Consider the following 25226-nt stretch of genomic DNA (forward strand, 5'->3'; position numbering starts at 1 on the left):
TGTTTTGTGACCAGCCAGCAGCTCCAGTGTTTCATGGAGCCAGAGGTCACAACTCAATACAAGCCTATGAGAGCTTCCTTCTGTCCTTGTTCTCGCTTTCTTCCTGGCCTCATTCTGCCCTTGTCCTGGCTTCTTCCTGGCCCCGTTCTGGCTTCATCCTGGCCTCATTCTGGCATTGTCCTGGCTTCGCTCTGGCTTAATCCTGGTCTCATTCTGCCCTTGTCCTGGCGTTGTCCTGCTTCATCCTGAGCTTGTTCTGCCCTCGTCCTGGCCTCGCTTTGGCTTCATCCTGGCCTCATTCTGGCCTTGTCTTGGCCTCACTCTGACTTCATCCAGGCCATGTTCTGGCTTCATCCTGGCTTCATCCTGGCATAGTTCTGACCTTGTCCTGGCCTCGTCCTGGCTTCATCCTGGCCTTGTTCTGGCCTAGTCCTGGCCTCGCTCTGGCTTTACCCTGGCCTTTTTCTGGCTTCACCCTGAACTCGTTTTGGTTTCATCCCGGTCTCATCCTGGCTTTATCTTGGGCTCAGTCTGGCATCGTTCTGGCTTCATCCTGGCCTCTTCCTGGCCTTGTTCTTCTCTCGTCCTGGCTAAATCCTGGCCTCATTTTGGCTTTGTCCTGGCCTCGTCCTGGCCTTGTTCTGCCCTTTTCCTGGCTTCGTTCTGACCTCGTCCTGGCCTTGCTTTTGCTTCATTCTGCCTTCGTCCTGGTCTCGCTCTGGCTTTGTCCTGGCCTCGCTCTGATTTTGCCCTGGCCTCGCTCTGGCTTTGTCCTGGCCTCGCTCTGATTTTGCCCTGGCCTCGCTCTGGCTTCGTCCTGGCCTCGCTCTGGCTTCGTCCTGGCCTCGTTCTGGCTTCGTCCTGGCCTCGTTCTGGCTTCGTCCTGGTCTCCCTCTGGCTTCGTCCTGGTCTCCCTCTGGCTTCGTCCTGGATTAGTCCTTGCTTCATCCTGGCCTCGTTTTGGCCTTGTTCTTTCCAGTTTCCGGCCTTGTTTTTGCTTCATTCTGGCCACATTCTGGCCTCTTTCTGGCTCTCATAGATCAGCATTAGGAGCTTGTGGTGTAACTCCAGATTTCCGAACATTCAGAATCTACAGTCACAAGATGGAGCTGCAGGATCAGTAAAAGGTGAAGACACCGGAAGGTGAGTATATGATATGGGACTTAGATTTAAAGTGCCACTCCAGCGCTAAAAAGCCTCCTACTTGAGTGTTGCTTTAATTACAGCAGTGATGATCGGTTTGGTAATATTATGTCTTCCACCAAACTTGCCTGCATTCAGAATGATCAGTAGTGCAGTGATGGGTACATGCACCGCAGATTACGTGGCATCACGAATCACCACATGCTCTGCTCCAGGCACATCCACTGCAGATTACGTGGCATCACCACATGCTCCGCTCCAGATGCATCCACTGCAGATTACGTGGCATTACCCATCACCACACGCTCAGCTCCAGGCACATCCACTGCAGATTACGTGGCATCACCACATGCTCTGCTCCAGATGCATCCACCGCAGATTACGTGGTATTACCCATCACCACATGCTCTGCTCCAGATGCATCCACCGCAGATTACGTGGCATTACCCATCACCACACGCTCAGCTCCAGGCACATCCACTGCAGATTACGTGGCATCACCACACGCTCAGCTCCAGGCACATCCACCGCAGATTACGTGGCATCACCACACGCTCTTCTCCAGACACATCCACTGCAGATTACGTGGCATCACCACACGCTCTTCTCCAGACACATCCACTGCAGATTACGTGGCATCACCACATGCTCTGCTCCAGGCACATCCACCGCAGATTACGTGGCATCACCATACGCTCTGCTCCAGACACATCCACTGCAGATTACGTGGCATCACCACACGCTCTTCTCCAGACACATCCACTGCAGATTACGTGGCATCACCACACGCTCTTCTCCAGACACATCCACTGCAGATTACGTGGCATCACCACATGCTCTGCTCCAGGCACATCCACCGCAGATTACGTGGCATCACCATACGCTCTGCTCCAGGCACATCCACCGCAGATTACGTGGCATCAACATACGCTCTGCTCCAGGCACATCCACCGCATATTACGTGGTATCACCCACCAACACACGCTCCGCTGCAGGCACATGGGGCCGGTATAGGTTGCTAGGGATAAATGTTGCATAGATAATGCTCCGCAGTGAGGCAGAGATGCAGGCGTTGCTGTGATAAGAAGTTTCCATATTCCTATACACTGTAAGAAGCTTTGTTTCCTCGTGCATCGGCTGCTGTAGGAAAACGTCGGATTCAATTTACAGCTGTTTATACGTGGAAGCAGAGCTGCATGGAAACGCAGAGAATCCGGATAAACACTGCGCCCAGGACGGCGGCGGCGGCGGTAACCCAGATCATCCCTCTATAATAACCCCATGAGGTCACGTGGAACCGGTCTGGCAACTCCTGCAGTTTATGTAGATGATAACGTGAATATTATGTTATCACGAAACCCATAAATTCAGCAGGAAATAGAGGAGTCGCCCCGAGCTGTGTGACTGCAGGCCTATTATTATTATTACTACCCTCCTCGTGGATACCAAGGAAATGCCGGGACGTCTCAGGGATTGCAACACCGCAGCGGTGACATCAGAGCACAAGGCCAAGTCACACCGCGGCTGAACTGTCCTCAAAACCACACCTGAAGGTGGCCAAGCCCTTCTCAAGGCTGGTGAGGGATTTTTGGTTTTTACAGGTGAAATATATTCGTTTCACTTGTAACAACCACAATCACGGTGAAAACCGAGGAAAATCACATTCTGTTTCTCTGCTTTTTATACTGTCAGGATACATCCTAAAGGCTCCCACACATTAGATGGAAGTGGGACGACCATCAGCCATGTTGGGTGTGTTCTGACGCCCCCAACAGATGATACTGGAGGGTGAGATTGATCGGTGACAGTCCGCAGAGTTCGGTGACAGTCCCACAGATCAATGTCAGTCCGCATAGATCGGTGACAGTCCCTTAAATTGGTGACAGTCCGCGTAGATCGGTGACAGTCCGCTCCCAGAGGTGTCCTCCGCTTTCTCTTCTCTCTCTACAGCCTTAGGCCTTCTTTACACATTTGTGCCTCTGGTTCATGTGACGTCCATTTTCACATGTACCAGAGACACAGACACACGGACCAATTAAAATCAATGGTTTTGTGCACACGTTTGTGTGTCGATATGGACCGTGTGTCGATATGGACCGTGTGTCGATATGGACCGTGTGTCGATATGGACCGTGTGATGATATGGACCGTATGTCGATATGGACCGTGTGACGATTTGGACCGTGTGTTGATATGGACCGTGTGTCGATATGGACTGTGTGTCGATTTGGACCTTGTGTCGATATGGACTGTGTGTCCGTGTTTTCCACGTGTACATTTTCTGCTGGCAGCATAGATGTCACACGGACTGCACACTGATGTGATCCATATGACATCAGTGTGACACGTCTCGGAAAGAAACATAAAAATAAAGAATTTTTATACTTACCTGTTTCCAGTGCTGCTAATACTTCCGGGTCGCTCATTATGCTCATGAATATTCACTGCACTCACCATGGAGCAGGAAGTAACAGCAGCGCTGGAGACAGGTGAGTATACAGCTCATCCGCATAGCACAGGAACAGCACACGAAACACACACACTCGCAGCTACACCATGGACCATGCAAAACATTAATATTTTGCACGGATGTGTGAAGGAGTCTTTATGTACATCTATATGGGGAATCTAGATAATTGTGAATATTCTCCAATGTTTGCGCCCAGCTGAAGACCCTCTACTACCAGTGTCATAACATCTCTGGCCCACAAGAACTTTACTGCAGTTTGTCACCAAGGTCTTGACACTTCACCCCTGTGCCATCTAAGACATGAGTCATGAGAGTGCCGAATCATTAGGACTAGTGGTTTGTTTCCTGGTATTAATGACTTTCATGCCTCTTTTTGCTGCTGTATACCAGCCAATAGCCAGCTGTGATGCCAGTCACTACTTATGGAACATATAGATGGAAGGATAGTCAGAAAAGCTACGGTCAGGAAACAGGAGGACACGTCAGGACACAGGTAGTAAGCAGAAACGCAGTCAAGTCAGAGGCTGGGAGTCAGAATTTAAGGAGAGTATGTATTAGATTCAGGGAGCAGACAGAGACTTGGTCACGTAATGGTCCGAGGTCAGAAGCCAGGAGGTAACGACAAGAACAGGGAGCGGGCAGAGAGCTGGGGTCAGGAAACAGGAGGACATGACAGGACACAGGGAGTAAGCAGAAACGCAGTCAAGTCACCGGCCGAGGGTCAGAATTCCAGGAGAGTATGTATAGATTCAGGGAGCAGACAGACGTGATCAGGTATCGGTCTGAGGTCAGAAGCCAGGAGGTAACGACAAATACAGGGAACGGGCAGAGAGGAGTCAAACAACGGTCCGGGGTCAAGAAACTTAGATCAGAACACAAACACAAGCCATGGTTTGGTAACACCCCATTTATCCAAAAATGTCCAGAGCTGGCAGGGACCCGTGTAAGATAACCAAAAAGTTGCTTAAAAATTGTGAAAATTCATAAAGTTTTACAACAAAACTGTGGTACTAACTGGTTGATGAATCTGGGGCCTTTTCTCTATAGAGGAGCAGCAGGTCAGACCTCGATACCCCAGGGAGACCCCTGAACTGTTACCACCCAGGCAGATAACTAATATCTGCTTCTCAGGCATTGATGTCAGCTTCAGCTCAGTGATCGACCATTAATCATGATGGTGATGTGCAGCTTGTACAGTCATTTCAGACCTGCACACGCCTCTCATGATCATTGAGGATTTACGCACTAGAGAAAAGTGATAAAATGACGTACGTGTGTGCACGGTGCAAAAGAAATGACTCAGCACTGCCTCTGCCGTATCCAATGTATATTTACATATAACAAGTATCTGCATCAGAATTACACTTTGTTTTTTAAAAACATTCTTAAAAACAAAAAGACGTTTTCCAGGATATGACAGTGATAAACCATCCTTATAATGGACCCCTCAATACATGATCTCTGTGATGGACCCCCACAATCAGCAAACCTGCCAGCATTCAGCACTTGTTGGTGCTTCACTGCAGTAACTAATACAGCGCCATCTGTGCCCGCACAGCCGCATCCAGTACTGCAGCTCAGCCCCATTGACTTGCATAGGGCTAATCTATAGCACCAGTCACACTGTGTCATGAGTGCATCGCGCTCTGGGGAGACCTCTGGCGAGACTGAGACCAGAAGGTCACAACACCTTCTTGGTATTTGACTGTATCTACTTAGTGCTGCAGGGGTTAAGGATTCTTTCCAATCTGGCTGTTCTTTGTAGCCTTAATCTCAAGTGCAGCTCTTTTGTGACCACTGCTCTTCACTATAAAAAGTGGCATATCTTACATCTGATACCGGTTATAGATTCTCATTCTATTGCTGACCACTTTGGAAAGAGCCTGTCTCTGGAAGAAGCTGAGGAGTCATGACTATTGCAACTACAGTGTTTTGCTGCGTCGAAGAATCTTGGAGTGTTTTCCTTTTTTTGTCTTTTTCCCCTCTGTCTTACCATCTGATGCCGGTTATAGATTCTCATTCTATGCCGACTACTTTGGAAGGAGAGAGTGTAGGTACTGTCCCGATTGGGTACACCTTGTCGCGGTGGGATGGCTTTACGCTTTTTTGATCAAAAACAGTGTTTACTAAGTACCCTATGTGCATATGCACTATGCTTTTAATTAGTTACAGCAGGGTATATGTTTATATTATTTTCAGTTTTGGTTTGTTATGTCTTATGGCCAGTGTGAACATGAGCTTACAAGCTGCATGTACACCAACTCATACTCTGGCTCACTATTTTGTTTTTTTTTGTAGTCTCTTGTACTCAGAACAAATAGGGTGCGGCCCCCTTTTTAGTGAGATGGTCATTTCATCTAGTGCTTCCAATGGCTGTGTGTCCAGTTGGGACCCAGCCAGTCTTGGCCCTTATCAGATTGATGTCTGACCCGACCCATCGTGAGGTTTTAAATATTAGAGAGTGTGGGTACTGTCCCGATTTGGTACACCTTGTCGCGGTGGGATGGCTTTACGCTTTTTTGATCAAAAACAGTGTTTACTAAGTACCCTATGTTTATATGCATTATGCTTTTAATTAGTGACAGCAGGGTATATGTTTATATTATTTTCATCTTTGGTTTTTTACTTTGGAAGGAGCCCTTATCTGGAAGAAACTGAGGAGTCGTGACTATTGCAGCTGTGGTGTTTAGCTGCATTGGAGGAGCTTGGCGTGGATTCCTTTTTGTGTCTATTTTCCCCTCTGTCTCCCTTACCTTGTGTTGTATTTTAGCAGTTATCAGACTAGTGTTCTTGCCAGCCTTCTCACTAGCCGGGTGAGTTCAGGGCAAGCGAGGGCCTAGGCACGTGATGGCGACGGTGGGGTGGAGGATAGGGACTTTAGAGAGCTTAGGGTACATATTCAGGTGAGTGGCAGGAGGTGTCCCCTCTCCCTATCTCCAGGGCCTTCCTTCTATACTATCCCTGTTGTCACCCTTTTTCGCTGTACGCTCTGGCGTCACACACTGCCATATAAATTAGTAGCACTGCATCTGTTACGTCAGTGAAGTCTGCCTGATCAGTGAAGGGTCCAGGGATCCCACTGATCACTGATTTTTGTTTTTCCCGGAAAACTCTTTTAATTTGTGCTAAAAATATATAAACACCCACATATCAACTGTGTAAAAACGTGGACTTTTCCTGTATTATTCGCTTTGCTCCTCCCTGTAATGAGCTTCAATAGCACTTGTGTTAAATAAGATGACGGTCACGGTGATGTCGTCTCTGTACATCCGCGATAAGTCCTCCGGTAAACTCAACATGGCGGCCAATTTCTCCTGCTCGATCTCACCGTCCTCGTTGCCACCGATCGCGTGCCGGATCAGGTGCGAGGCAACGTTCTGATCCTGTAGACTAAACCTTCGCGTTCGCCTCTTTAGGAGTAAATCGTGCATGTACCCAAGACTCCGCTTCTCTACGGAAATCGGGGGCTCCTGCAGCCGGATCTCGGAGAGGTATTCTGCCACCAGCCTCACTACCTCCTGGTTCTCCAGCATGTCCCACAGTCCATCGGAGGCCATTACCAGGAACTTGTCCTGAGGTTGTAACTTATGGTAGGTGATCTCCGGCTTCGCGGTCAGATATGGCGGGGTGTGGTAGTTGGCGGGATAATACTGATAGATATTCAGAGGTTCTATGTTACACGCATTTTTCAGAACACTTTGTTGCAGCTCCTCGCTCCATTTAAAGCGGACATCGCCAAAAGCCCGAAGGGGCATTAAGACACCCAGAAGCCTCTGGTCAGTCACCACAGTTTGCTCCTCCGAGGCCGGGTGCTCTGACCGTATTCTCTCTACCTCAGATTTATTAAAAGCGTTGTGGTCGGCCGTAAGTGGCAGCGCTGACCAGTCACCATTTGTATCCTGAACGCCCAAGACGGCCCGGCAGTCTCCAGTATTGGCCACATGCAGGTTCACCCCATCTATATACGACACGCAAGCCGTCGCCCCAGAAAATGCAATTTGCAGCGTGAGGTTCCTGACCATCTCGTTTTCCGACGGCACTTGGGCTTCCAACGAGATGTCCGAGTCCAGTCTCTGGAAGGCGTAGGACATGGCGTCAGCCAAGCTCATTCCAGACTCATTGTCCAGGTCAATCAGCTCCTGCCAATAAACCCGCAGGTGGTCGACGTAGAGCGAGGCAATCTCGCGGTACATGTAGTCATTCTTGTGTTTGTGCCATTGGAGGATGGGCAGCACTGGCTTCATGCGCTCGGTGGCAGACTCGATCTCCTGCAGAGTGTCCTGAGACATGAGGGAGACGGCAATATAGTAAAAGAGGCGCTCACTGACGGAGTGAGCACATGCCGCCCCGGCATGGCCATCGAAAATGCCAAACATGTGGCCTTTGGTCTGTAGGCACGTGGCAGCGCTCCGCCGGTCTTCACAAGGCGTGTTAGAGGCCAGTATGTTGCTTTCAAACTTGAGAACAGTATTTGGGTTTTTTCCGTCAGCGTCTGGTAACTTGTAGGACTGCTCGTTGGCTCGGAGGATGTAATTGATTTGCTCTGGAAGCAGCTGGAAGTGGATGTCCTCTGCCGTGTGTCGGGAGGACCGGTCCCGGGAGACGATGGCTTGGTGCACCGGGTAGCACAGGCATATTGGCGTGACGGTCCTACCCGAGCGAGCGCTCCTCCATCTCAGCTGGGTCCTCCGGCTCATGCATTGGGAATAATGACATCTCCCACCTCTCACCAGGACAGCGCCTTGTCTAACACTGCTCAGGATCCATCCAGAGAAGGGTCTGGACATTATAAGTCGGCTCCAAACAATGCGGCTGGGTCTCCTCTAGAGCAAATTAGATCCCGAAAATCTGGAAGAAAAACAAAGAAGTAAGTCATCTGCACAACCTAAGGGTGGATTAGATACAGCATCACTCATGGCAGGATGCAGCAGCTCTGCAGAAAGTATACCTAACAGGATTAGATTCACTAGGTCTGCAGACACACAGGAAAGGATTAGATACAGCAACTCAGCACACAGTGTCATGCAGGATTGGAGATTAGATACAGCAACTCAGCAGACTGTCACACAGGATGAGATTAGATACAGTAACTCAGCAGACTGTCACACAGGGTAGGAGATTAGATACAGCAACTCAGCTGACAGTATTGTGCAGGATAGGATTAAATACAGTAAGGGTACCGTCTCACTAAACGACGTACCAGCGATTCTGACCACGATATGACCTGGTCAGGATCGCTGGTGCGTCGCTACATGGTCGCTGGTGAGCTGTCAATCAGGCAGATCTCACCAGTGACCAGCCCCCAGCCAGCAGCGACGCGTAGAAGCGATGATGCGCTTGGTAACTAAGGTAAATATCGGGTAACTAAGCAAAATGCTTTGCTTGGTTACCCGATATTTACCTTGGTTACCAGCGCACACCGCTTAGCGCTGGCTCCCTGCACTCGTAGCCAGGGTACACATCTGGTTAATAAGCAAAGCTCTTCGCTTATTTACCCGATGTGTACTCTGGCTATGTTTGCAGGGAGCAGGGAGCCAGCACTGACAGCCTGAGAGCGGCGGATGCTAGTAACCAAGGTAAATATCGGGTAACCAAGCTAAGCGCTTCTCTTAGTTACCCGATGTGTACCTTGCTTACCAGTGTCCGCAGCTTCCAGACGCCGGCTTCCCTGCACATTCAGATCGTTGCTCTCTCGCTGTCACACACAGCGAGATCGCTAATGAGGTCATTGGTGCGCCACAAAAACCGTGACTCAGCAGCGATCTCGCTTTGTGAGAAGTACCCCTAAAGGCCCCATCACACTAAGCAACATCGCTAGCAACATCGCTGCTAACGAACAACTTTTGTGACGTAGCAGCGATGTTGCTAGCGATGTTGCTGTGTGTGACATCCAGCAACAACCTGGCCCCTGCTGTGAGGTCGTTGGTTGTTGCTGAATGTCCTGGGCCATTTTTTAGTTGTTGCTGTCCTGCTGTGAAGCACAGATCGCTGTGTGTGACAGCGAGACAGCAACAACTAAATGTGCAGGCAGCAGGAGCCGGCTTCTGCGGACACTGGTAACCACAGTAAACATCGGGTAACCAAGAAGCCCTGTCCTTGGTTACCCGATATTTACCTTCGTTACCAGCCGGTAACTGTCAGTGCCGGCTCCTGCTCCTTGCACGTGTAGCAGAGTACACATCGGGTAATTAACCCCATGTGTACTGTAGCTAGGAGAGCAAGGAGCCAGCGCTAAGCGGTGTGCGCTGCTCCCTGCTCTCTGCACATGTAGCTGCAGCACACATCGGGTAATTAACCCGATGTGTGCTGTAGCTAGGAGAGCAGGGAGCCAGTGCTAAGCGGTGTGCGCTGCTCCCTGCTCTCTCCACGTGTAGCTGCGTGCGCTGGTAACCAAGGTAAATATCGGGTTGGTTACCTGATATTTACCTTAGTTACCAAGCGCAGCATCTTCCACGCGGCGCTGCTGGCTGGGGGCTGGTCACTGGTTGCTGGTGAGCTCACCAGCAACTCGTGTAGCGACGCTCCAGCGATCCCTGCCAGGTCAGGTTGCTGGTGAGATCGCTGGAGCGTCGCAGTGTGACATCTCACCAGCAACCTCCTAGCAACTTACCAGCGATCCCTGTCAGGTTGGATCGTTGTTGGGATCGCTGGTAAGTTGTTTAGTGTCAGCAGACAGTATAGGCCCCTTTACACACTGAGACTTTCTAGCGAACCCACCAGCGATTCCAACCTGGCCGGGATCGCTACAAAGTCGCTGGTGAGCTGTCAAACAGTCAAACCTGGCCAACGACGCAACAGCGATCCGGACCTGCAGAACGACCTAGCTAGTCAAACACTGGAAACGAGTGATGTGTCACAATATCTGTCAATCACTATTCTCTGTCAGTCGGTCTCTCCCTCTCAGTCTCTCTTCTCTCTCTGTCGGTCCGTCACTATCTCTGTCCCTCTCTCACAGTCTGTCGGTCATTTTCCCCTCCTCTCTCATACTCACCGATCCCCGATCACCGGCGCTGCACGGCATTCACACTGCTGCGGCGGCTTTTCCTCTTTTGAAAAAGCCGGCCGCTCATTAAACAATTTCGTATTCCCTACTTTCCCCACCCACAGGCGCCTATGATTGGTTGCAGTGAGACACGCCCCCACGCTGAGTGACAGGTGTCTCACTGCACCCAATCACAGCAGCCGGTGGGCGTGTCTATACTGTGCAGTGAAATAAATAATTAAATAATTAAAAAAAACGGCGTGTGGTCCCCCCCAATTTTAATGCCAGCCAGATAAAGCCATACGGCTGAAGGCTGGTATTCTCAGGATGGGGAGCTCCACGTTATGGGGAGCCCCCCAGCCTAACAATATCAGCCAGCAGCCGCCCAGAATTGCCGCATACATTATATGCGACAGTTCTGGGACTGTACCCGGCTCTTCCCGATTTGCCCTGGTGCGTTGGCAAATCGGGGTAATAAGGAGTTATTGGCAGCCCATAGCTGCCAATAAGTCCTAGATTAATCATGTCAGGCGTCTCCCCGAGATTCCTTCCATGATTAATCTGTAAATTACAGTAAATAAACACACACAACTGAAAAAATCATTTATTAGAAATAAAAAACACAAACACATTCCCTCATCACCAATTTAATCAGCCCCAAAAAGCCCTCCTTGTCCGGCGTAATCCACGGACCTCCAGCGTCGCTTCCAGCTCTGCTGCATGCAGGTGACAGGAGCAACAGAATACACCGCCGCTCCGGTCACCTCCAGGCAGCTAATGAAGACAGCCGCGCGATCAGCTGAGCCGTCACTGAGGTTACCCGCTGTCACTGGATCCAGCGGTGGATGCAGCGGTGGCCGCGGGTAACCTCAGTGACAGCTCAGCTGATCGCGCTACTCACCGCCGCTCCGGTCAGCTCCAGGCAGCAACTGAGGTGAGTAGCGCGAACTCCGCAGCAAAAAGCTCCCGTGGGCACATGGCCTTACATTGCTTGTAGCTCTGTGCACTGCGTTCTCCGTAGACGGAGCGTCTGGTGATCGTGACAGATCGGCTTGTGCTGATGGAGATATTCCTGCAGATTGCAGGCTGCCATTTAGGAAAGAAGACTCCGAAACATCTGTAATAACTCTCCTGCAATTTACTGCTCTGGAGAAGGGCGCGGGTCACACGGAGGGCGGCTGTGTAATGCCAAACCCACAGGATTACAACACACGTTTCTTGCTTTAGCACAGTCTTCTCTTTGCCTGCTGTGCTCGGCCTCTACTCTGCCTCCACTCGGCCTCCACTCAGCAGATTTTGACACTCGATTGATCGTCTTTTTCTGCTCTTTGTAAATCCATGGACACAAAATCAGCAGAATATGTTGGTGCGATATTGGTAACATAAAGTAAATTAAGACTAAAAAGCACAAGTCGATTCCAAATCTGCAACTTCAAAAAGGAGGAAGCCCGGGCCTGCATGTCATTGCACGATGGCTGCAGGGAATGCCCGGCCTGCGTGTATGAGCCTGTACACTGCACAATGGCTGCAGGGAATGCCCGGCCTGCGTGTGTGGGCCTGTACACTGCACAATGGCTGCAGGGAATGCCCGGCCTGCGTGTATGAGCCTGTACACTGCACAATGGCTGCAGGGAATGCCCGGCCTGCGTGTATGAGCCTGTACACTGCACAATGGCTGCAGGGAATGCCCGGCCTGCGTGTGTGGGCCTGTACACTGCACAATGGCTGCAGGGAATGCCCGGCCTGCGTGTGTGGGCCTGTACACTGCACAATGGCTGCAGGGAATGCCCGGCCTGCGTGTGTGGGCCTGTACACTGCACAATGGCTGCAGGGAATGCCCGGCCTGCGTGTGTGGGCCTGTACACTGCACAATGGCTGCAGGGAATAATGCCCGGCCTGCGTGTGTGGGCCTGTACACTGCACGATGGCTGCAGGGAATGCCCGGCCTGCGTGTGTGGGCTTGTACACTGCACGATGGCTGCAGGGAATGCCCGGCCTGCGTGTGTGGGCTTGTACACTGCACGATGGCTGCAGGGAATGCCCGGCCTGCGTCTGTGGGCCTGTACACTGCACGATGGCTGCAGGGAATGCCCGGCCTGCGTGTGTGGGCCTGTACACTGCACAATGGCTGCAGGGAATGCCCGGCCTGCGTGTGTGGGTCTGTACACTGCACAATGGCTGCAGGGAATGCCCGGCCTGCGTGTGTGGGTCTGTACACTGCACAATGGCTGCAGGGAATGCCCGGCCTGCGTGTGTGGGTCTGTACACTGCACAATGGCTGCAGGGAATGCCCGGCCTGTGTGTGTGGGCCTGTACACTGCACAATGGCTGCAGGGAATGCCCGGCCTGCGTGTGTGAGCCTGTACACTGCACAATGGCTGCAGGGAATGCCCGGCCTGCGTGTATGAGCCTGTACACTGCACAATGGCTGCAGGGAATGCCCGGCCTGCGTGTATGAGCCTGTACACTGCACAATGGCTGCAGGGAATGCCCGGCCTGCGTGTATGAGCCTGTACACTGCACAATGGCTGCAGGGAATGCCCGGCCTGCGTGTGTGGGCCTGTACACTGCACAATGGCTGCAGGGAATGCCCGGCCTGCGTGTATGAGCCTGTACACTGCACAATGGCTGCAGGGAATGCCCGGCCTGCGTGTGTGGGCCTGTACACTGCACAATGGCTGCAGGGAATGCCCGGCCTGCGTGTATGAGCCTGTACACTGCACAATGGCTGCAGGGAATGCCCGGCCTGCGTGTATGAGCCTGTACACTGCACAATGGCTGCAGGGAATGCCCGGCCTGCGTGTATGAGCCTGTACACTGCACAATGGCTGCAGGGAATGCCCGGCCTGCGTGTATGAGCCTGTACACTGCACAATGGCTGCAGGGAATGCCCGGCCTGCGTGTATGAGCCTGTACACTGCACAATGGCTGCAGGGAATGCCCGGCCTGCGTGTGTGGGTCTGTACACTGCACAATGGCTGCAGGGAATGCCCGGCCTGCGTGTGTGGGCCTGTACACTGCACAATGGCTGCAGGGAATGCCCGGCCTGCGTGTATGAGCCTGTACACTGCACAATGGCTGCAGGGAATGCCCGGCCTGCGTGTATGAGCCTGTACACTGCACAATGGCTGCAGGGAATGCCCGGCCTGCGTGTGTGGGCCTGTACACTGCACAATGGCTGCAGGGAATGCCCGGCCTGCGTGTGTGAGCCTGTACACTGCACAATGGCTGCAGGGAATGCCCGGCCTGCGTGTGTGAGCCTGTACACTGCACAATGGCTGCAGGGAATGCCCGGCCTGTGTGTGTGGGCCTGTACACTGCACAATGGCTGCAGGGAATGCCCAGCCTGCGTGTATGAGCCTGTACACTGCACAATGGCTGCAGGGAATGCCCGGCCTGCGTGTGTGGGCCTGTACACTGCACAATAGCTGCAGGGAATGCCCAGCCTGCGTGTGTGGGCCTGTACACTGCACAATGGCTGCAGGGAATGCCCGGCCTGCGTGTGTGGGCCTGTACACTGCACAATGGCTGCAGGGAATGCCCGGCCTGCGTGTGTGGGCCTGTACACTGCACAATGGCTGCAGGGAATGCCCGGCCTGCGTGTGTGGGCCTGTACACTGCACAATGGCTGCAGGGAATGCCCGGCCTGCGTGTGTGGGCCTGTACACTGCACAATGGCTGCAGGGAATGCCCGGCCTGCGTGTGTGGGCCTGTACACTGCACAATGGCTGCAGGGAATGCCCGGCCTGCGTGTGTGGGCTTGTACACTGCACAATGGCTGCAGGGAATGCCCGGCCTGCGTGTGTGGGCATGTACACTGCACAATGGCTGCAGGGAATGCCCGGCCTGCGTGTGTGGGCCTGTACACTGCACAATGGCTGCAGGGAATGCCCGGCCTGCGTGTGTGGGCCTGTACACTGCACAATGGCTGCAGGGAATGCCCGGCCTGCGTGTGTGGGCCTGTACACTGCACAATGGCTGCAGGGAATGCCCGGCCTGCGTGTATGAGCCTGTACACTGCACAATGGCTGCAGGGAATGCCCGGCCTGCGTGTATGAGCCTGTACACTGCACAATGGCTGCAGGGAATGCCCGGCCTGCGTGTATGAGCCTGTACACTGCACAATGGCTGCAGGGAATGCCCGGCCTGCGTGTATGGGCCTGTACACTGCACAATGGCTGCAGGGAATGCCCAGCCTGCGTGTGTGGGCCTGTACACTGCACAATGGCTGCAGGGAATGCCCGGCCTGCGTGTGTGGGCCTGTACACTGCACAATGGCTGCAGGGAATGCCCGGCCTGCGTGTGTGGGCTTGTACACTGCACAATGGCTGCAGGGAATGCCCGGCCTGCGTGTGTGGGCATGTACACTGCACAATGGCTGCAGGGAATGCCCGGCCTGCGTGTGTGGGCCTGTACACTGCACAATGGCTGCAGGGAATGCCCGGCCTGCGTGTGTGGGCCTGTACACTGCACAATGGCTGCAGGGAATGCCCGGCCTGCGTGTGTGGGCCTGTACACTGCACAATGGCTGCAGGGAATGCCCGGCCTGCGTGTGTGGGCCTGTACACTGCACAATGGCTGCAGGGAATGCCCGGCCTGCGTGTATGAGCCTGTACACTGCACAATGGCTGCAGGGAATGCCCGGCCTGCGTGTATGGGCCTGTACACTGCACAATGGCTGCAGGGAATGCCCGGCCTGCGTGTATGAGCCTGTACACTGCACAATGGCTGCAGGGAATGCCCGGCCTGCGTGTGTGGGCCTGTACACTGCACAATGGCTGCAGGGAATGCCCGGCCTGCGTGTGTGAGCCTGTACACTGCACAATGGCTGCAGGGAATGCCCGGCCTGCGTGTGTGAGCCTGTACACTGCACAATGGCTGCAGGGAATGCCCGGCCTGTGTGTGTGGGCCTGTACACTGCACAATGGCTGCAGGGAATGCCCAGCCTGCGTGTATGAGCCTGTACACTGCACAATGGCTGCAGGGAATGCCCGGCCTGCGTGTGTGAGCCTGTACACTGCACAATGGCTGCAGGGAATGCCCGGCCTGTGTGTGTGGGCCTGTACACTGCACAATGGCTGCAGGGAATGCCCGGCCTGCGTGTGTGGGCCTGTACACTGCACAATGGCTGCAGGGAATGCCCGGCCTGCGTGTGTGGGCCTGTACACTGCACAATGGCTGCAGGCAATGCCCGGCCTGCGTGTATGAGCCTGTACACTGCACAATGGCTGCAGGGAATGCCCGGCCTGCGTGTGTGGGCCTGTACACTGCACAATGGCTGCAGGGAATGCCCGGCCTGCGTGTGTGGGCCTGTACACTGCACAATGGCTGCAGGGAATGCCCGGCCTGCGTGTGTGAGCCTGTACACTGCACAATGGCTGCAGGGAATGCCCGGCCTGCGTGTGTGGGCCTGTACACTGCACAATGGCTGCAGGGAATGCCCGGCCTGCGTGTGTGGGCCTGTACACTGCACAATGGCTGCAGGGAATGCCCGGCCTGCGTGTGTGGGCCTGTACACTGCACAATGGCTGCAGGGAATGCCCGGCCTGCGTGTATGGGCCTGTACACTGCACAATGGCTGCAGGGAATGCCCGGCCTGCGTGTGTGGGCCTGTACACTGCACAATGGCTGCAGGGAATGCCCGGCCTGCGTGTCTGGGCCTGTACACTGCACAATGGCTGCAGGGAATGCCCGGCCTGCGTGTGTGGGCCTGTACACTGCACAATGGCTGCAGGGAATGCACGGCCTGCGTGTGTGGGCCTGTACACTGCACAATGGCTGCAGGGAATGCCCGGCCTGCGTGTGTGGGCCTGTACACTGCACAATGGCTGCAGGGAATGCCCGGCCTGCGTGTGTGGGCCTGTACACTGCACAATGGCTGCAGGGAATGCCCGGCCTGCGTGTATGAGCCTGTACACTGCACAATGGCTGCAGGGAATGCCCGGCCTGCGTGTGTGGGCCTGTACACTGCACAATGGCTGCAGGGAATGCCCGGCCTGCGTGTGTGGGCCTGTACACTGCACAATGGCTGCAGGGAATGCCCGGCCTGCGTGTGTGAGCCTGTACACTGCACAATGGCTGCAGGGAATGCCCGGCCTGCGTGTATGGGCCTGTACACTGCACAATGGCTGCAGGGAATGCCCGGCCTGCGTGTGTGGGCCTGTACACTGCACAATGGCTGCAGGGAATGCCCGGCCTGCGTGTGTGGGCCTGTACACTGCACAATGGCTGCAGGGAATGCCCGGCCTGCGTGTATGGGCCTGTACACTGCACAATGGCTGCAGGGAATGCCCGGCCTGCGTGTGTGGGCCTGTACACTGCACAATGGCTGCAGGGAATGCACGGCCTGCGTGTGTGGGCCTGTACACTGCACAATGGCTGCAGGGAATGCCCGGCCTGTGTGTGTGGGCCTGTACACTGCACAATGGCTGCAGGGAATGCACGGCCTGCGTGTGTGGGCCTGTACACTGCACAATGGCTGCAGGGAATGCCCGGCCTGCGTGTGTGGGCCTGTACACTGCACAATGGCTGCAGGGAATGCCCGGCCTGCGTGTCTGGGCCTGTACACTGCACAATGGCTGCAGGGAATGCCCGGCCTGCGTGTATGAGCCTGTACACTGCACAATGGCTGCAGGGAATGCCCGGCCTGCGTGTCTGGGCCTGTACACTGCACAATGGCTGCAGGGAATGCCCGGCCTGCGTGTGTGGGCCTGTACACTGCACAATGGCTGCAGGGAATGCCCGGCCTGCGTGTCTGGGCCTGTACACTGCACAATGGCTGCAGGGAATGCCCGGCCTGCGTGTGTGAGCCTGTACACTGCACAATGGCTGCAGGGAATGCCCAGCCTGCGTGTATGAGCCTGTACACTGCACAATGGCTGCAGGGAATGCCCGGCCTGCGTGTCTGGGCCTGTACACTGCACAATGGCTGCAGGGAATGCCCGGCCTGCGTGTATGAGCCTGTACACTGCACAATGGCTGCAGGGAATGCCCGGCCTGCGTGTGTGGGCCTGTACACTGCACAATGGCTGCAGGGAATGCCCGGCCTGCGTGTGTGGGCCTGTACACTGCACAATGGCTGCAGGGAATGCCCGGCCTGCGTGTGTGGGCCTGTACACTGCACAATGGCTGCAGGGAATGCCCGGCCTGCGTGTCTGGGCCTGTACACTGCACAATGGCTGCAGGGAATGCCCGGCCTGCGTGTATGAGCCTGTGCACTGCACAATGGCTGCAGGGAATGCCCGGCCTGCGTGTGTGAGCCTGTACACTGCACAATGGCTGCAGGGAATGCCCGGCCTGCGTGTGTGAGCCTGTACACTGCACAATGGCTGCAGGGAATGCCCGGCCTGCGTGTCTGGGCCTGTACACTGCACAATGGCTGCAGGGAATGCCCGGCCTGCGTGTGTGGGCCTGTACACTGCACAATGGCTGCAGGGAATGCCCGGCCTGCGTGTGTGGGCCTGTACACTGCACAATGGCTGCAGGGAATGCCCGGCCTGCGTGTGTGGGCCTGTACACTGCACAATGGCTGCAGGGAATGCCCGGCCTGCGTGTGTGGGTCTGTACACTGCACAATGGCTGCAGGGAATGCCCGGCCTGCGTGTGTGGGCCTGTACACTGCACAATGGCTGCAGGGAATGCCCGGCCTGCGTGTGTGAGCCTGTACACTGCACAATGGCTGCAGGGAATGCCCGGCCTGCGTGTCTGGGCCTGTACACTGCACAATGGCTGCAGGGAATGCCCGGCCTGCGTGTGTGGGCCTGTACACTGCACAATGGCTGCAGGGAATGCCCGGCCTGCGTGTGTGGGCCTGTACACTGCACAATGGCTGCAGGGAATGCCCGGCCTGCGTGTGTGGGCCTGTACACTGCACAATGGCTGCAGGGAATGCCCGGCCTGCGTGTGTGGGTCTGTACACTGCACAATGGCTGCAGGGAATGCCCGGCCTGCGTGTGTGGGCCTGTACACTGCACAATGGCTGCAGGGAATGCCCGGCCTGCGTGTGTGGGCCTGTACACTGCACAATGGCTGCAGGGAATGCCCGGCCTGCGTGTGTGGGCCTGTACACTGCACAATGGCTGCAGGGAATGCCCGGCCTGCGTGTGTGGGCCTGTACACTGCACAATGGCTGCAGGGAATGCCCGGCCTGCGTGTGTGGGCCTGTACACTGCACAATGGCTGCAGGGAATGCCCGGCCTGCGTGTGTGGGCCTGTACACTGCACAATGGCTGCAGGGAATGCCCGGCCTGCGTGTGTGGGCCTGTACACTGCACAATGGCTGCAGGGAATGCCCGGCCTGCGTGTGTGGGCCTGTACACTGCACAATGGCTGCAGGGAATGCCCGGCCTGCGTGTGTGGGCCTGTACACTGCACAATGGCTGCAGGGAATGCCCGGCCTGCGTGTGTGGGTCTGTACACTGCACAATGGCTGCAGGGAATGCCCGGCCTGCGTGTCTGGGCCTGTACACTGCACAATGGCTGCAGGGAATGCCCGGCCTGCGTGTCTGGGCCTGTACACTGCACAATGGCTGCAGGGAATGCCCGGCCTGCGTGTGTGGGCCTGTACACTGCACAATGGCTGCAGGGAATGCCCGGCCTGCGTGTCTGGGCCTGTACACTGCACAATGGCTGCAGGGAATGCACGGCCTGCGTGTGTGGGCCTGTACACTGCACAATGGCTGCAGGGAATGCCCGGCCTGCGTGTCTGGGCCTGTACACTGCACAATGGCTGCAGGGAATGCCCGGCCTGCGTGTGTGGGCCTGTACACTGCACAATGGCTGCAGGGAATGCCCGGCCTGCGTGTGTGGGCCTGTACACTGCACAATGGCTGCAGGGAATGCCCGGCCTGCGTGTCTGGGCCTGTACACTGCACAATGGCTGCAGGGAATGCACGGCCTGCGTGTGTGGGCCTGTACATTGCCCGGTGCAGACACTGCTGGTGTGAGTGCATTATTCTTGTAGGATTGTGCACAACACGTGAAGGAAACTTTCCGCACACACCGGCCTGACAGCTCGTCAGCTGGGAATGACGGGAGGAATGTGCGGGGTGACCGGGTTCACCCTCCGCCTCCTCGGCTGATTATATACTGTATATACACTCAGCTCCTAGTGCAACACTTCTCATACCAATCTTATCTGCAACTCAATAAATAGGAGCAGAAATCGTCTTCTTCCAAAACAGGACGACACGCCCCGGTCTGGAGGAATTTTCCATCCATATCTCAACGTGACACACAAGGTCCATTCAGCTCCAAATGTAAAGGTTTCGTTGCGCTGAATGTTTCGTCCCGAGCTCCGTGGTGACTGCGGCTCCATCCATCTCACCGTCATCATGGGTCATTGACGCTGGCTACACGGATCAACACGGAACAGTTTTATTGATTAAAGGGCTACTCCAGTTACAAGAACTAGACTGGTGGCTCCGACCACTGAGAGCCCCACCAAATGCCAGAACGGGCACTTCTGTCCCCCTTCTTAATGGAGCGGCCGTGCACATGCCTGTTCATTTTCCATGGGACAGCCGGGGATAATGGAGCACAGCCGTCTGCAAAACTAGAAGTCCCTTCAAAAACAAAGGCACCTGCAGCGGAGGCGTCTGACCGGTCTCCATCACAGATGTATACAGATCCAACCCCTCCATACACTGGCATCATGTCTCATCATTGAGAACAGGAGATGGGTCATGTTTAGTGATGGGCAGACCCGGACTGTAAAATTCTGGATCCGTATGAACTCAAAGGTGCCCGGGTACCGGAACCAGGCCCGGGATTCCGGGTGTTTGATCCAGATCCGGCACTCAAAAAATTAAAAAAAAGTAAAAGAGAAATATAGAAAATAAGAATGAAGCGAGCGCTTCATACTTACTGAGGCTCTGTCGCGGCTGTAACTGCTCCAGCGGTCTCCCTGGGCCGCTCATCATTGCTCATACATATGCACTGCTTTCCCCGCCCACCGGATGGCCTGGCCTCTGTGATTGGTTGCAGTCAGACGCGCCCCCAGCCTGTGTTACAGCGTCTGACCGCAACCACTCACAGGCGCTGTCTGCGGGTCAGAATCATGTTTCATGAATCAGGAGTCTCAGTTTGAGCAAAGAACCACACATCGCACTCATCCTGAGCCTGCTGCTTCATGAACTAGGTGGCCTCAGGATGACCGGAAGAGGAAACATCGTGGGCGCAGCTGATCCTGAGCCTCCTTCTTCATGAATCAGGAGGGCTCAGGATGAGCAGAGAAGGAAACATCGCGGGCGCAGCTCATCCTGAGCCTCCTGCCTCATGAACCAAGAGGGTGCAGGATGAGCAGAAGAGGAAACATTGGGGGCGCAACTCATCTTGGGCCACCTGCTTCATGAACGAAGAGGGCTTAGGATGAGCAGAAGATTAAACATCGCGGGCACAGCTCATCCTGAGCCTCCTGATTCATGAACCAGGAGGGCTCAGGATGAGCAGAGGATTAAACATCGCGGGCGCAGCTCATCCTGAGCCTTCTTCTTCATGAACCAAGAGGGCGCAGGATGAGCAGAGGAGGAAACATTGGGGGCACAGCTCATACTGAGCCCCCTGCTTAATGATTCATGAACCAGGAGGGCTCAGGATGAGCAGAGGATTAAACATCATGGGCGCAGAGATCTGCTCATCCGTCCCCCCCTCGTCTAGGGGGCTTACCCCCAGACCCCCGCTTCTTGTAAACAACTCCATGCCCACGTGGACTTAGAAAGAGAATGTTAATTCTAAACCGGGCTGCATTTTGAACACACCCCCCTATCATGTGACAAATTACATCATACCTAAAAGGAGCCCGTACATTCTAGCATCTACCTTTATTTTTAGTGCACGATCTAGACGCACGCAGCTCCGGAAGTGAATGCGCAACCTGGAAGCAGCGGCCCGCCATGGCATGGAGCTTGGGTGAGTACACGGAGCTTCGGTGAGTACACTGCGCGCGCTCCTATCCCCGCATCCCTTACACCAACATTTTTAATCCCCGGATTCTCGTTCCCATAGACTTATATGGGTACTGGATTCTGGACCGGAACCAGATTTTTAAAAAAAAATTATCAGGGACCCGCCGGTCCCGGTTTTCCGCGGGTCCGCCTATCTGCAGTCATGTTGAATTGAACATGCCCGATCTTTAATCTGACATCTTCTGTCCGGGGAGCGTCCGGACAGCCCTATATTACACCGTCGGCCCTGTAGAAAGTGAATGTGTTTGGCAGCTTCACATACTGGTAACCCTGATTTCCCCCCATTCCTGTGCCGCCGTAGTCCGCAGGATACAGACAATATTTCACATTTTTTCCTGCATGCCTCCAGGATTCCTCCCGTGCTTCACCTGCTCTCTAGAAAGTTTTTTCTCAAGTCTCTGGAAACACATTGTGGAAGTGGTAAAGGCAGGAAAATGGGAAAGAGAAATCCTATTCCCTGCAGCAGATACTGTATGACCACCGCCATACAGAAGAAGACAGGCGGCAGCAAATGGCAACCTGCCAACAGCCGGCCCCGCGGTGGCCTCCTGCAGAGGGAGATTGGGGAATCGCTGAATGAGCAACTTACAAAAGAAAGCTACATGCTCATTTCAGCTGTTGCATATTTGGGACAAGTTTGGATTTTCAGCAAAACTTGCACACGATGCGTTTGGATGCAGATTTGGTGAAAATTTCACCTTTTCCTTTCCAATGAGTGAAATCGGAGTAAGAAGTAACTCTGACTGTCGGTCGGTCTCGGCACGTACATTTTCAGTAACGTGTAGGTGAGGATTGTGACCGTCAGTTCATCTTGGCATGTACTTTTTAAGGGGCATGTAGGTGAGGATTGTGACTGTCGGTCGGTCTCGGCACGTACGTTTTCAGGAATGTGTAGGGGAGGATTGTGACTGTCGGTCGGTCTCGGCACGTTCATTTTCAGCAATGTGTACGTGAGAATTGTAACTGTCGGTCGGTCTCGGCACATACAGTTTCAGGAACGTGTAGGTGAGGGTTGTGACTGTCGGCCGGTCTCAGCACGTACGTTTTTAGGAATGTGTAGGGGAGGATTGTGACTGTCGGTCGGTCTTGGCACGTACGTTTTCAGTAATGTGTAGGGGAGGATTGTGACCGTTGGTCGGTGTCGGCACGTACGTTTTTAGTAATGTGTAGGGGAGGATTGTGACCGTCCTTCGGTCTCAGCACGTATATTTTCAGGAACATGTAGGCGAGGATTGTGACCGCCGTAGGTCAGTCAGTCAGTAGGTCGGTCTCGGCACCTACGTTTTCAGTAACATGTAGGTGAGGATTGTGACTGTCAGTCTGTCTCCACTCGTACGTTATCTGCAATATGTAGGTGAGGATTGTGACCCTCAGTCCATCTCAGCATGTATGTTTTAAGGGACATGTAGGTGAGGATTATGACCGTCAGTCGGTCTCGGCACCTACGTTTTCAGTAACGTGTAGGTGAGGCTTGTGACCGTCGGTCCGTCTCGGTACGTACGTTTTCAGTAACGTGTAGGTGAGGATTGTGACGGTCGGTCGGTGTCGGCACCTACGTTTTCAGTAACGTGTAGGTGAGGCTTGTGACCGTCGGTCCGTCTCGGTACGTACGTTTTCAGTAACGTGTAGGTGAGGATTATGACGGTCGGTCGGTGTCGGCACGTACGTTTTCAGTAACGTGTAGGTGAGGATTGTGACCGTCAGTCGGTGTCGGCACCTACGTTTTCAGTAACGTGTAGGTGAGGATTGTGACGGTCGGTCGGTCTCGGCACGTACGTTTTCAGTAACGTGTAGGTGAGGATTGTGACGGTCGGTCTGTCTCGGCACCTACGTTTTCAGTAACGTGTAGGTGAGGATTGTGACGGTCGGTCGGTCTCGGCACCTACGTTTTCAGTAACGTGTAGGTGAGGATTGTGACCGTCGGTCCGTCTAGGCACCTACGTTTTCAGTAACGTGTAAGTGAGGATTGTGACGGTCGGTCGGTGTCGGCACCTACGTTTTCAGTAACGTGTAGGTGAGGATTGTGACCATCGGTCGGTCTCGGCACGTACGTTTTCAGTGACGTGTAGGTGAGGATTGTGACTGTCGGTCGGTCTCGGCACCTACGTTTTCAGTAACGTGTAGGTGAGGATTGTGACCATCGGTCGGTCTCGGCACGTACGTTTTCAGTAACGTGTAGGTGAGGATTGTGACGGTCGGTCTGTCTCGGCACCTACGTTTTCAGTAACGTGTAGGTGAGGATTGTGACCGTCAGTCACTCTCGGCACGTACGTTTTCAGTAACGTGTAGGTGAGGATTGTGACGGTCAGTCGGTCTCGGCACGTACGTTTTCAGTCTTACACGGCAAAGAGTGAAACACGCAGGGACTTCCACAGAACAAGCTTGTGTTATGGATATAAAAGCCAATGGCTGTAGGAGATCTAGAAGATTAAAAGCAAGAAATCGTGGACGTGTCCCGACACTGCCCCGGCTCTCGGGGAGATGCTCGCAGGACACATGACAATGTGACGTGACTATTCTAATCCTAATTAGGAGGAAATAACCGTGTGAGAATATTCTGAAAAATCCCAGACGCCGGTCATCATTAACCACCGCAGCACCAGAGCGATGTAAGACGAACCCTTACCCAACACTACAGTCCTGAAAATGAAGGCGATGGCACGAGAAATGGCCATGAAGACCCTATAATGTGCACGGCGCGGAGGCTGCAGACCATGCATTGTATACAATTTAATCCCGTCCATTTGAGGGACCCTTCTTCCCGTCACTCGTACCCGGCAGAGACGGTGACTTGTCATCAGATGAGTATGAGTGGTGATACATTATATCAGAGGCATCCCGGCATAGATTATTATGACCCCGAGGAGGTGCCGTACTCCTGAGATCTGGGATCTGGAATGTTCCCAGAAACAGATGAGATACAAAGTATCACTGGAAGCTGCTGCAGACCCTCCCCACGCAGGGGCTGATGGGTGGCACAAGTCCTAGCCCCCTTCCTAGGAATGTCTGACCGCTCAGACCCTAAACTTTCACAGATAAAGACTACACCATCCCACAAAGTTCTTCCTGCTCGTTAAGTCTATAAAATGTGAGTTTCTTACCGGCTTGGGTCAGTATGCAGGCAGCCGCTCTTCTGGGCTCTCTGCTTACACGCTGCTGATTCTAGAACTGGATTGGAACTGGCAGCCAAGCCCTTATGTCCGGGTCCTCCCCTTCCCTGTATGACTGTGATGGCCTCCTCCTCCTCCTCCGTGTCACTGACAACAAAAGCAGAGGCATGCTCAATCCACCAGACTGAAGAAGATCCTCACCCTCATGGACGGGGATGAGTGTGAATGCAGGGGCTTCTCAAGCCAAAACTAATGCGGGCGTCACACGAGACGATCTTTGTGCGATGCATCGTCGGGGTCACGGTGTTCGTGACGCACATCCGGCATCGTTTGCGACGTCGTTTCGTGTGACACCTCCGAGCCACGCTGAATCGGTTACAAATTGTGAGTCGTGTACTCGTCGCTGAGTTTTAAAAAATCGTTTATTTTTCATGGCGCCGGTTGTTCATCGTACCCAGAGTAGCACACATCGCTCCGTGTGACACCCCGGGAACGATGAACACAGCTTACCTGCGTCCCGCGGCACCCGCTGGTTATTTTATTTTATTCGGTACCTT

At 54.1% G+C, this 25226-nt stretch overlaps 1 protein-coding gene across 1 annotated transcript; it reads right to left on the reverse strand.

Moving 5' to 3' along the window:
- Positions 1–4931: 4931 nt before the first annotated feature.
- On the reverse strand, positions 4932–24744 carry PDP2 (pyruvate dehydrogenase phosphatase catalytic subunit 2). The gene is made up of 2 exons (XM_075326210.1): positions 24661–24744; positions 4932–8461 (listed from the first exon to the last, which is right to left on the reverse strand). Exon 2 carries the CDS (start codon positions 8398–8400, stop codon positions 6796–6798), a length of 1605 nt encoding a protein of 534 aa, XP_075182325.1. The 5' UTR covers positions 8401–8461; positions 24661–24744; the 3' UTR covers positions 4932–6795.
- Between the last annotated feature and the right edge of the window lie 482 nt (positions 24745–25226).

This window comes from Anomaloglossus baeobatrachus, chromosome 10 (assembly GCF_048569485.1).
Source record: "Anomaloglossus baeobatrachus isolate aAnoBae1 chromosome 10, aAnoBae1.hap1, whole genome shotgun sequence".
NCBI classification, from domain to species: Eukaryota; Metazoa; Chordata; class Amphibia; order Anura; family Aromobatidae; genus Anomaloglossus; species Anomaloglossus baeobatrachus.

Bases quoted from the DNA above. Each gene is read 5' to 3' on its own strand.
- PDP2 (XM_075326210.1), bottom strand. From the start codon at position 8,400: ATGTCCAGACCCTTCTCTGGATGGATCCTGAGCAGTGTTAGACAAGGC.